At 48.2% G+C, this 12,463-nt stretch overlaps 2 protein-coding genes across 2 annotated transcripts; one reads left to right on the top strand and one right to left on the bottom strand.

The window, feature by feature from the left end:
- The first annotated feature begins 354 nt into the window (after positions 1–354).
- LOC124649392 (cinnamoyl-CoA reductase-like SNL6) lies at positions 355–7,057 on the top strand. The gene is made up of 5 exons (XM_047189040.1): positions 355–637; positions 3,557–3,732; positions 6,088–6,291; positions 6,402–6,555; positions 6,645–7,057. Exons 1-5 carry the CDS (start codon positions 355–357, stop codon positions 6,959–6,961), a joined length of 1,134 nt encoding a protein of 377 aa, XP_047044996.1. The 3' UTR covers positions 6,962–7,057.
- Positions 7,058–8,894: 1,837 nt separating this feature from the next.
- Positions 8,895–12,153, bottom strand: LOC124648219 (polygalacturonase At1g48100-like; the record flags this gene model as incomplete). The annotated part of the gene is made up of 7 exons (XM_047188013.1): positions 8,895–9,288; positions 9,388–9,578; positions 9,716–9,923; positions 10,012–10,053; positions 10,136–10,312; positions 10,422–10,553; positions 11,602–12,153. Coding segments are annotated over 7 exons (1,683 nt in total), but the record flags the coding sequence as incomplete, so codon positions are not given.
- Between the last annotated feature and the right edge of the window lie 310 nt (positions 12,154–12,463).

Raw genomic sequence — 12,463 nt, 5'->3', positions numbered from 1 at the left:
TGACACGTGTTAGATGTAAGGATAAATAATTTCTGGTTAGTTTAGAGAGGAGGGCAGACGCAGGCACGCACGTGGTGTGCGCAGCGGATGGATGGGGTGTGCCGTCGGACGCAAGACGCGGAGCACCACGACTTCCATCGATGCTTCACCTAAGCTAAGCCGACGTGGCGTTCGTGCCCGCGCTTTTTTATATATCCACGTCGCCGACGCAACCCACCCATCGGCCATCGGCCATCACACCATCCACCAGTCCCCACTCCACGCCACGCCCACCCCAGCCGGCGACGCCAAGCCAGACCCACTGAGCCAGACGCCAAGCCAGAGCTACTGAGCCGGCGCCGGCGGTGCGCGGCCATGGGGGTGCTGCGGAGCACGCAGAGCATGGAGGCGGAGGTGGAGGAGCTGCGGGCCGCGCTGCTGCTCGGCCCCGGCCCCGGCGGCGCGCGCGCGGGCGCGTGGCGGAGGCCGGGCACCGGCGCCGGCGGCGCGGCGCTCAAGAGGGCCGCCGCCGCGGAGGAGGGCGCCGCCGAGCCCCGCGCCGTCTGCGTCACGGGGGGCATCTCCTTCCTCGGCCTCGCCGTCGTCGACCGCCTCCTCCGCCACGGCTACACAGTCCGCCTCGCCCTCGAGACGCAAGGTACACGCCTGCTCCGCCCGCCCGCCCGCTGACCCCCCCTTGACTCCCGAGGCCGACTCACGAGCTCTTTCGAATTTAAAAATGCGTGTTTTCGGAGTAGATGGAGGAGAGAACTTCGCCATTGGATTTCGCCGCCGGCCCCTCCGGGTTGGCCACCTTCCCCTTTCCCCCCCGCCCGCCGCTGTTTTAAAATTCTTGTGCGCGTTGGCGAACTCCGCAATGCGCCGTGGTTTCACACGTGTTTCTTCTCCGGATTCAGCAATAATTTACTACTAACATTTGGTATATGGTTCCCTTCTCCGGGATAAAGAATTGATGAAGAATCCAGCTCCATCTTTGCAATCTACGAGTTCTACCTTGGGTAATTGGATGGGAATTGCAGAATTGCAGTCAAGAATTTGCCCACTCGGGTCCAGGAACGGGCATTAATTTGGCTAGCAAAGCAACAAGGCGCAGGATCGCAAATTTCGTTCTCCCGAGGGTTCTAACGTCGTTTCAGTAGCATCAGAAGTCGACAGAGTCCCAACTCACGTCTAGAACCCGAACGACCCTGGAGTATGTCACCAATAGCGATGTGTCCAAAATGTTGGTGCGTAGGTATGCGTTTTCCTGCTGGGCAGACGGACAATTGGCTGAGCGTTGCATCACATTTTGGTGCACAACGTATGACATTTTACCAGTGCGTTTCTTCTGGACCACTAGGAAAATTTGCGTGCGTGCGTGCCCCTTATGAACAAATCGGTCAGTTCGCTCTCGTTGGAAAGCAAGAGCCTACCGAGTCATGCATAAGAGGTGTCCTGGTTTCCTCGCTGTCCGTTTCTTACCCTTTTCCTAACCGGTCGGCGCTAAGGCGTGAGAAAAGGATGTGAAGTTGCTCATTCCGTTTGCGTGGTATAGGTCTGTTGGGTAGTTTGGTCAACGAGGAGAGGGCAAGGAAACATCAGTTTTGACAGTAACTAGATGTGTTGACTGCTGATGTTACTGACCCAGCACTACTGGTGACATACTCTACCTACTAAGGCTGTTTCAATTACCTACTAAGGCTGTTTCAAACACTTCAGCACAAGAAAATTTAACTGCAGTCGTCGTCCCACGAATGTGTCTCTTTATTCGGGGGGACATTTAAGGAACATATGAATTGTGTTACTGATAAGATTCTCTTTTATTTAGTAGTAACTGATAGGACCACCTCATCTTACCACCTCACCGAATGGGCCATTCGAAATTTAATTTGGTACCTAAAGATAAGTGATGCGTAATTCTTGTCCATTAGCAGCTTGGCAGTTCCACAAGTGTGTAGTTTCCTAATCAGGGAGGATGAGAAACCGTGGGCACATGTTCTCGAACGCTATAACTTCAGCACCTTTTCGGAAGTTAAGAAGGGCAGTTGTGAAACTACCCTGTGTTCTTATCCTTACTCTGTCAGCAACAATGTGACATAAATAGAATCCCATGTTATCTCTCTTAAAGCAGTATTCAATGGGACAATGTTTTGGAGGACTCTTTACAGTTACTGTCAAGTGGGATTTCTTTCTGAAGCTTGACGTGTTACTCCCATATGCATCATTGATGCGATGCTGGCCCACCCATAATACAAAATAGTCCTACTGAACTTGAAGTAAAGATTATGGTCATGTTCAGGCCACTGCCAAATTGCGGCGCACGCAGTCTGCCTCTCATTATCAAAAGTCGACATGATCCCATTTTAATTGCAAAGCAGCAAGGCACACAATATCGCTAATTTCGTTCTCCGGAGGGTTCTAGAGTCATTTTAATTGCTTCAGAAGTCGACATAATCCCATCTCACGTTTAGAAACCAAACAACCCTGGAGTATGTCACCAGCAGTGATGTGTCCAAATCTTGGTGCGTAGGTATGTGTTTTCCTGCTGGACAGATGGACAATTGGCTGAGTGTTGCATCACATTTTGGTACACACTGTATGACATTTTACCAGTGCATTTATTTTGGACCGCTAGAAAAATTTGCGTGCCCCTTATGAACAAATCAGTCAGTTCACTCTCATTTGGAAAGCAAGAGCCTACCAAGTCATGCATGAGACCCTAAACCCTAGCCGGTCGACGCAAATGTCCTGGTTTTCTCGCTGTCCGTTTCTTACCTTTTCCCTAGCCGGTCGGCGCGAAAGCGTAAGAAAAGGATGTGAAGTTGCTCATTCCGTCTGTATGCTCTTGGTCTGTTCGGTAGTTTGGTCAACGAAGAGAGCGCAAGGAAACACCAGTTTTGACAGTAGCAAAATGTGTTGACTGCTGATGTTAATGAGCCAGCACTTGATGTCTTCGATTTTAGTGGTGTAACACCGGCCAACTCTACCTACTAAGGCTATTTTACACACTACATTTAACTGCGGTCATCGTCCCACGAATATGGCTCTTTATTCGGGACATTTAAGGAACATATGAATTGTGTTACTGATAAGGCCACCTCATCTTACCACCTCACCCAATGGGCCATTTGAAATTTTAATTTGGTACCCAAAGATAAGTGATGCGTCAATTCTTGTCCGTAGCAGCTTGTCAGTTCCAGAAATGTGTAGTTTCCTAATCAGGGAGGATGAGAAACCGTGGGCATATGTTCTCGAACACTAAAACTCAGCACCTTTTTGGAAGATAAGAAGGGCAGTTGTGAAAACAACTTGTGTGTATGTTCTTATCCTTACTCTGTGTCAGCAACAGTGGATGTACAATGTATCCCATACCATCTCTCTTAAACAGTATTCAATGTGACAATGTTTTGGAGGCCTCTTTACAGTTATACTGTCAAGTGGGATTTCTTTCTGAAGCTTGACGTGTTACTCACATATGCATCATTCATACTATGCTGGCCCACCCTATTAAGGTCATGTTCAGGCTAATGCCAAATTGAAATCCCTAACTTTGTTGTGATTTCTTTGTCTGTGGCAGAGGATCTGGATAAGCTACGGGAGATGGAAATGTTCAGCGAGAATGGCAGGGATGGGGTTTGGACTGTGATGGCAAATGTCATGGACCCCGAGAGTTTGCACCGAGCTTTCAATGGCTGTATTGGTGTGTTTCATACCTCATCGCTGGTGGATCCAGGGGGCATCTCTGGCTACACGGTGAGCTCCTCAACCCGTAATGTTCCTTAAATAGGTACATATATGTCCATGAACAGAAAGTTTCATCATCATAAAAGAATGATCCGTGGAAAAGTTATGCCGGATAAGTTTGTCTGCTTATTTTATCTGTCTGCAGAATAAAGATGCTGTTTTGATAATGCCATAGCTCCTACATCTCAACTTTGGACACAAAAAACATTTGTCTTTTTCTTTCAAGGTAGGCAACAGGTATACGTTATGGAATAGGTGGATGTCAAGTAGATAAGGACATCATCATTAATTAGGTACAAAAGAAGGTGCTAGTGTTCTAAAATATAAATTACTGAGGTATAGCTGTGGTTAAAAGATAGCATGCCAATCATATTAAATGAAGCACATGTCTCTACAGAGAGATGAAATTTCATACCTAATAACTGTACACCTTGCGCTCAGTTACTGTTATTATGCGAGTTAACCACAACCTATTTTGTACTGTGCCGGACAATCCTGGCAGTGCTATCACAGCATGCAATCGCAAAAATTTCTTACGTTTTTTTTCTTTGCGGGTAACTTATCCGGCAAAAGTTTCTTTTGTTAAAATGGCCATTTACATTATGAACTATATCTGTAGGTGCTTACTAACCCCGCAATGATCCTGGGAAATAGCCTTAGCCACACCATCCATATTCTGTGCATCTTCTATATAATTAAGATTGGTTGGCAGGGGTTCACCTCCGATGTGAATTCTGCCAACAACCATTGATTTTGGAACTTCATGAGGCTACCAAATACCATATTAAATAGGCTTCATCTGGTTGGAGTGCTTAACTTTTCAGATGTCATTGCTTGAGTTACTTTTGTTGAGTTTATTTCTACATTTTTCTGTAGCACTATACCTGACCACAACATCAAGGAATGATATGACTTGATTGCTGCAATCAGAAGAATTAGTCATCTCCATTCATGATTGAAATAGTTTGGATAGTAGTGCAAATCAAGAACTAAAATGGTTCCAACTTCCAAGTATATGTTATATTCATATGTAAGTGTTTAAAGTGGAACCACCAAATCCACTCAGATTATGTTGTTGCCTTTTATTAGATCATGCCTCATGTGCACCACTTGCTTTAGACGAGTCATCATATATATATGGATATAGTTCATGTTGTTGTTTTCGTTTATGCCACTCTCTGTATTATTTATCTTGGCTTTACATACATCACGTTATTTAGGTTCATTGTGCCATACTATGTGAATTCCCCCTGCAGTGTAGATTACTTCTCATGCAAAGCATCTAGCCTGAATATGAAGTCCACACGCTCTTTACCTATGCTTGGGGTCCTGCTGATTTGAAAGCAAATATGAAAGGCATCATATTGTTCTTTTGGCTGCAACTAAAAGCTCATTCAGTTGATGAACAGTATGAAATTGAGCACTGCCTCTGCCTTTTCAAATTCAGCACCTCACAATGCTTTACTTCAGCAGCTTTTGGGTCAATAAAGAGTTGGTTAGGTAGTCCTGTCTTGTCTTTTTTGACATTCTCTGCCAAATCCATAGTACTTTTGGTATCCGAAGGTTCCAACGTAGCTCTTGCAAAGTTAATCATAGTGGATCACAAGCTTGCAGTATGGGCCAAGAAAATTACTTTGTACAAAGTATCAGATAAAAGTTGACTTTACTTCTCAGTAGATGGTCGATGTTGATTTGGTTTCCTGCCCTTCAGTTTTTTATGAGAAGTTGAGAACTTTATGATCAAGGACCAGTAGTATTAGTTTTGTGGTTGAATATTTTGTACTTCTGTTTCTTAATCTTGCTGAGTTGTCAATTTTATGATTCCTTTCAAAGATCCAATTATAGAACACAGTGAGTTTTTTTCTATGCACATCATTGCTAGTTGGGCACTCACAATCGCATCATGCCAACATGGACCATATGCCACTAAACTCAGCGAACCAAGGGCATCATGTTTGCAACTGGCTGATTAAACTTTAGAAAGCCTGTACAGTTGTAAATGGCACGGGGCAGTATCCATCAGTTGAAGTTGCACTTACTAGAAATAGTAGTTGACATGATTACTGCACGAAGGAGGTGTAGCACTTTAATTTCCTTAAAAGACTATTAATAATTTCTTCTAGCGCATTTCTAAGCGAAGTTCCTGACCAATTTCTTCGTCCAGAATAAGGAAATCTTAATACCCCCACTTTATATACATTGAAAACACCTTTTGCTTTGACATCACTTTTTTTTTTTTGAAACAAGGCAAAATATTTGCCATTTTATAGTCTGAGCTTCACAAACAGCCTCTAGAAATGTTGATCTGGGCTTTACTCCCAAGCTGCCTTGCTTGCTTAACCTTTGGAATGCTAATCTGAGCAGAAGCACATGGCGACTCTGGAAGCCAGAGCGGCAGAGCAGGTGGTGGAAGCGTGCGTGAGGGCGGAGTCCGTGAGGAAGTGCGTGTTCACCTCGTCGCTGCTGGCCTGCGTGTGGAGGCAGAACAGCCCCCACCACCACCGCGGGTTCCCCACAACTATCGACGAGAGCTGCTGGAGCGACGAGACCTTCTGTCGCGACAACAAGGTGAGCAGTGAGCTGTCTGCTGAAACCTGTAGTTTACCCTCTCCACTCTGCTAGCATACAAGGCATGGGCATGGTATCAGAATGTGATGATGACATTAACTTTGTTTCAGCTTTGGTGTGCGCTGGGCAAGACGATGGCGGAGAAGGCGGCGTGGCGGGCGGCGCGGGGCAGGGACCTGAAGCTCGTGACGGTGTGCCCGGCGTTGGTGACCGGGCCAGGGTTCCGCCGGCGGAACTCCACCCCATCCATCGCCTACCTCAAAGGTCTCTCTACGCTCAGTGTATCAGGTTTCTGCTTCGAGCTGGAGTGTCTCGCCAACACTGACGAGTTGCTGTTTCGTTTCATCTGTCAGGAGCGCACGCGATGCTAGCGGAGGGCGTGCTGGCGACGGCGGACGTGGAGTGGGTGGCGGAGGCGCACGTGCGCGTGTACGAGGCGATGAGCGGCACCGCCGGCGGGCGGTACATCTGCTACGACCACGTCGTGCGGCGCGCCGAGGAGTTCGCGGAGCTGGAGCGCCAGCTGGGGCTCCGGCCCAGGGGCACGTCGCCGGCCCACAGCGACCGGGCGGCGCCGTCGTCCGAGCTCTGCAACCGGAAGCTGGCGCGGCTCGTGTCTTCCCGGAGGCGGTGCACCCACGACGCCTACCTCCCCGTTGCGTACGACTAGGAAAAAAAAAGGATGATCGTGGCGGGAGGAGGAGGTGTGGAGTTGGCGTTGTACAGAGTTGTGCCAAGTCTAATAAAGCTGAGCTTAGAAAGGTCTGATCTCAAAATCACCATCGTAGTTCGTAGAATAGAACACCAAGCTTCTCTTCAACGTCTACTGGAAGAGAACCATGTCGTCGCCGGTGCATGCTGACAACATGGAGGCGATGGAAAGCCCACATCCACCCCTGTGTCGCCCAACCCTACGTGACACGGGGGGTGACGCCGTCGCTGGCTCCCTCCTCCCTCGTCTCTCTTCCCTCGCCGCCACTGAAGGACCTGCTGGCCGAAGCTCTTGCGGCGGGGACTTCTCCCTCAAGTGGTGGTTCATTTCTTCTCTGCCGACGACGGTGCATGGTTTGACGACGACGTCATGCTATTGTGGAGCTCCCGTCGCCAGTGCGGCTCAGCGACGACGGAGTGGGCGTGGCCTCCCACTGTAGAGGCGTCCCTCCTGGTGTGGCCTATCTAAGATTGGGCGGGTCTGCATCTCACCATGGTAGCGGGTGTGCGTGGTGGTGCCTGAAGACGCTGGTGGCTGGGCACTATGGTTGTGTCGGCGACGATGGACTGGGTCCTCACTGCCTAGTCCTTGTTTGGTGGCGGTGAGACGGTGATTTGCCATCCTTCTTCGCCGACAACATCTCCGGCTTGCCTCAAGCACTGGGGCACCCTAGATCTATCTTTCTGATCGGTCGACTGCGACACGTCTAGGCCATTCGCTCCTTGGGGGCGTCGCCTAGGTGGTTTGTGGAGTCCCCGGTGGGCCGGTTGGAGTCAGTGTTGGCCGCTGCTCAGCGCGTGAGCTTCCGGGGCGCTATGTACACCGTCGTAGGCGCTTCTTGGTCGACGTCTCATTCGGTCAGCTTCGGTCCCGCCGTTCACTCATCAGTGTTAGGCGCTTATGGGCAGGGCGGTGCGCTGGCTTGTGCATTCCCGAGGTTGGAGTCAGTCTCGTGAAGTTCCCTTCTTCGGTCATGACGTGGCATAGATACAATACACGGTGAGTCATTGTTTTGTTATTTGGTCGGTGTGGGTTGTGTTGTAAACCTTGTATCATCGAGTTTATAAGCTTTTCGACCTTTTTCTTACTTTCCGAACAAATCTAAGTCGACGTCTGGGCCGTCAGTATAGAGGCTCACATTCAATATCCAGCCCTGGCCTGGCCCAGTAAGGCACCATGATTTCACGGGAAACGGGAGAATGCGGCCCATGCGAATTGAGGTCTGCTTCCTCTGCGCGTGTGGGCATTTCGCCGAGCGGCTGACAGGCAGCCGACGGCGGGGATCGGGACGGCGGTGAGCATCGCAGCGCACCTCACCGTAGTATATCGGCGTAGGCGGACGGAGGCCACGCCGAGGATGGATTTGGTCGGAGCATGGCCTTCGCGCATCCCCCCGGTCCTCTCCTGCTGGGGATCCCCCGTCGCGCGCACCGCCGGCAACTCCTCCGCCAATGGCGATTTCGAAGCCGGCGAGCGGTAATCGTCTCCCCCCCCCCCCTCCCCTCCCCTGATCCAGTGGTTATACACTATTTGGCTCATTCTACCATTCGACACGGGTTGATGATAGCTGGGGGTTAGCTGAACCTGTCCCGCACCAAGGGCAGCACTCCCCCGGCAAGATTGTATATTGCAGATATTAATTTGTGTTCATGTTACCTAGCTCATACGAATGGTTCTTCATGTTTCTCCCATTATAACAATATAATGCACGCATGCATCATACATCACTGCACATACTGAGTTACTGACTACCCTATATTTCCTGTAAAAAATGCCAATGCACATGATTTACCATGTCCTTGTAGCACCTGTACTGTATATATCTATTCACACCACATAGTGATTGAGCGAAAGGTGTCCGAACAATCACCGAGAGTTACCCGCACCGTGTCGCTCCGAGAAATTCAGCACACATCATGGTTCCCGCCCGGCTTGCCGAGCTGCAAGCAAGGGATGGGAGGCACGGTGGGCGTGGAGAGCTCCCCAAAGGCCTGCCAGCAGAAGGGGCCGCACGTGTGGTACTGCGGCACCACCAGGGGCTTCAGCTGTATCCCGGTCAGGGTGATCTCCGAGCACGGCGAGCTGTCGCTGCACGCGAAGTGGGCGGGCTTGATCGTGAAAGTGCCCTGGATGTTCTCGTACTGCACACCCGAGACCGCCACCGCCGAGGTCTGGTTCGGGCACGCCGTCTTGTCGCAGTAGAACTGGTCTATCATGATTGGTGTCTGAACCTCCGACATTTGTATGTTCGAGAATCTTATGTTCTGAACCAGCCCTGAGCCGCCCTGCATTGGTAATGGTAACCAGCCAGTCTGCTTAGCTATATGTATGCATAGTGGTGCTGGTGGTTCAATCATGTCGCATAGTCATCATAGTGGGATTACCTGCCAAGTCTTGATTCTGACGCCGGTCATTGTTCTGAACATGTTGACGTCTCTTACGGTGATGTTGGAGACACATGCTTTGGTGTTGTACTTTCCTAGGCCACCGATGCTGATGCCATGTCCTGGTCCGCAGTTGACGTTGTGTATGTTTATGCCACTGCAGCCTGTCTGGATGGAAATACAGTCATCACCTGCATTGCAAGGCAAATATTTCATGTCCAGTTTTGGGTTTTCTCTTTGTTTCTCTGTACAGACTTCTATTGTTTTCTTTTGATGCATTGTAGTATATTTAGTTCTGAATACTTGAGTCAAATTTTATGAGCATTACCACAAGCCAGGTTTGTGTGGTGAATGTTGACATCTTTGGAGTTCTGCAGGTGAATTCCATCGGTATTGGGGCTATCCTCAGGGGAAGAGATGGTTAAGTTATGAACCATCACTCCTTGACAGCTATCAAACTTCAGATGACACTGGGAGCTGTTCACGATGCTGATACCAGTTACTCTGACATTGGAGCTACCATAAAACCTCAGCGCCTGCATCAGAGTACGCAGCCGTATCCGCTTAAATACTTCTGGTATGCAATTGCAACTATGTTCAAGTGCAGCATTATAATCCACTTACCGTTGGTTTAGTCTGTGGCATCTTCTCCAGCTCTTGATTGTACTGTTGGAAGCATCCAAAGCAAACAATTAAACTTGTCTACCTTTGACTATAGTAAGGATTTTGTTAGATGATCGGGCCTTACTGCATCCATATCATCGTCATCATTTGGATCTGAATTGGCCCACCATTCTTGACCCCGGCCATTTATGACACCACTGCCTTGAATTGTTATTCCATTTAGTTTTGTGAACTCGAGCCACTGAAGCAAACCAGAGCCCCATGCTCGTGCACCAGTTTTAGCTAAAATAGTTCCATCCAGCTACAAATCGAGAACACATCATTTAGTACAAGAAATTCCAGTGATGGCATATAGTTCTTGACTTGTTTCAGGTTTTGGAGGACTTATTTCAGATTAGGAGTAATGTTACCTGGAATAGAATGTTAGGTTTACAGTTAGGCCCAGAAAATGAAATCGGGCCAACAACAAACTCGAGTTCAGATGGTACAAGAATGGTAGATGCCTCCACCTTGCATGCTGCTGCCCATGCTGCTTCGAAAGCCTGTTTATATAGACAGTAAATAATTTCAACCTATGTTGGGAAAGAATACTGAAGTGTGTCATCGTAGCATGAGTGGTGATCCCAACTGTATTTGCTCAGATTTGAAATGCACTCAATATATAGCATCGTTCTCTGCACATTAATTACCGGGTTGTTGTTAGCACATTGGTGCAACATATAACTTCTATCCCTATTAATGTTTAAATTAAACTCTATATATTTTAGAATGCCTTGTTTGTGTTGATCGGAACTTCAGTATGATTGCGCAGGCAAGAATGCATATTATAGTTTAATTCAGTGTTTAAGTTTTCATGATTCATTTAGCAAACAAGAAATACAGCAAGAAGAGGCAAAGAATCAATAGTAACTCTACTAAATTTGAGGATTGCCATATTTTCTGGGAACTACGAGAATGCAGTTGTTACGTGTGCTCTGTCAGGCACACATACAGAAAGTCCTGCAAGTACTATAGAAAGTTTGTATTCTTGTGAGGCATTCACTGACTTGAGACCTTCTTTTACTTGTATTCTTGTGAGGCATTCATTGACATGATACCTTCAGTTACTTACTATAGAAAGTTTCTATTCTTTTCCTCATGGACCGCAAGTAAATGCACTAGTATCCAGACGCACATGCCTTTATGGGAGTGTGCCCAATCATGTGAGAAAAGAACAATCTAAACATAGAAACAAATCTAGTTTGTTGCATTATGTACACTTGTCTTGACATGTAAAATTCCAAGCTCCCATTAACATATGATGTGCAGCTTAATGAAAGCATATGATTGTGCAATCACGTGGAATGTTATTATAAGAGACTCTAATCTTGGCAAGAATGTCCCTGCAGCAAACTAACTTGCAAATTGCATTATAGTAGTGTTTTCCTGAAGATACAAAGCATACACGAGGAAGCCTTCTGAACAACCATGGAATCAATGTGAAAAATAAAATAAAATAAATAAGAATGAGAATCTAACTCAGAATGTATGATGCAGGTGCAAATGTTGATTACTTGGGGACACGGCATCTTCAGAAGCAGTGCTGGTTACCTGAGTGTCATCTGTCACTCCATCACCCTTTGCTCCAAAAGCAACCACATTGAAGGCTGTGTCCTGCGATGGCGCTTCCGGTGGCGGCACAGGCAGTGCTTGTGGAGGTGGCGGTGACGGTGGCAGAGGCGATGCTTGTGGTGGCGGCGATGGCGGCAGAGGAGGTGGGGGACTTGGCGATGTATAACAGTTTCCACCACCTGGACTTGGTGTTGGCACTACTGGACTCGGGCTGACGGGCACACTCGGACCTGTGCTTGGACTCGGCTGGTATCGTCTGTGGGAAGAACCACCGTTCTTCCCTTTTCCTTTGCTTCTGAACATGGTGGTGGAGGGTCCGTTCTTCTGCCTCCAGCGGCTGCCGCTTCTCGCGTCGCAGATGCTAACGCCGGAGCTCAGAGCAAGCGAGACAAAGATAAGCAGGATGGCGAGACCTTTCGACCCAAGGCTCATCTTCGTGCCTGCAACTTTGTATCTGTCTGCAGTTCGTCGATGGTGGCAGTGTCTGTGTGTGCTTGGGGCTGGAAGGAAGCTGGGCAGGGGATAGACAGAGAGTGTGCGTGTGGTTTTGAAGAGGGAAGGAGAAATTTAAATAGCCAGCTCCATGGATGTCTCGTCCTCAAGGTTGGGACAAAGGAATGGAGATAACGGAAGGTACCAGCCCGAGTGAGTCACGTGCATGCGTTTGACGGGAGGCGATGAATGGATTGATGAACTGCGATCTTGCAAACTGCACGGAGAATTTAATTTGTTGTTTCTGTAGTTTCTTGCTCTTGTGCATCACCAGCACAGTTGTATGGTGGTGATCGTCTTGTGACAGGTTTTGGCTGGCTCATCCCCAAATGCCATAACCCAGAAGGAA

This window comes from Lolium rigidum, chromosome 4, assembly GCF_022539505.1.
Source record: "Lolium rigidum isolate FL_2022 chromosome 4, APGP_CSIRO_Lrig_0.1, whole genome shotgun sequence".
NCBI classification, from domain to species: Eukaryota; Viridiplantae; Streptophyta; class Magnoliopsida; order Poales; family Poaceae; genus Lolium; species Lolium rigidum.
The sequence above is the reverse complement of the archived record's forward strand: the minus strand, read 5'-3'. Positions and strand labels throughout refer to the sequence as shown.

Coding starts and splice junctions, on each gene's coding strand:
- LOC124649392 (XM_047189040.1), top strand. CDS start 355: ATGGGGGTGCTGCGGAGCACGCAGAGCATGGAGGCGGAGGTGGAGGAG. Junction 638..3,556: donor CCTCGCCCTCGAGACGCAAG/GTACACGCCTGC, acceptor TGTCTGTGGCAG/AGGATCTGGATAAGCTACGG. Junction 3,733..6,087: donor GGGGCATCTCTGGCTACACG/GTGAGCTCCTCA, acceptor TAATCTGAGCAG/AAGCACATGGCGACTCTGGA.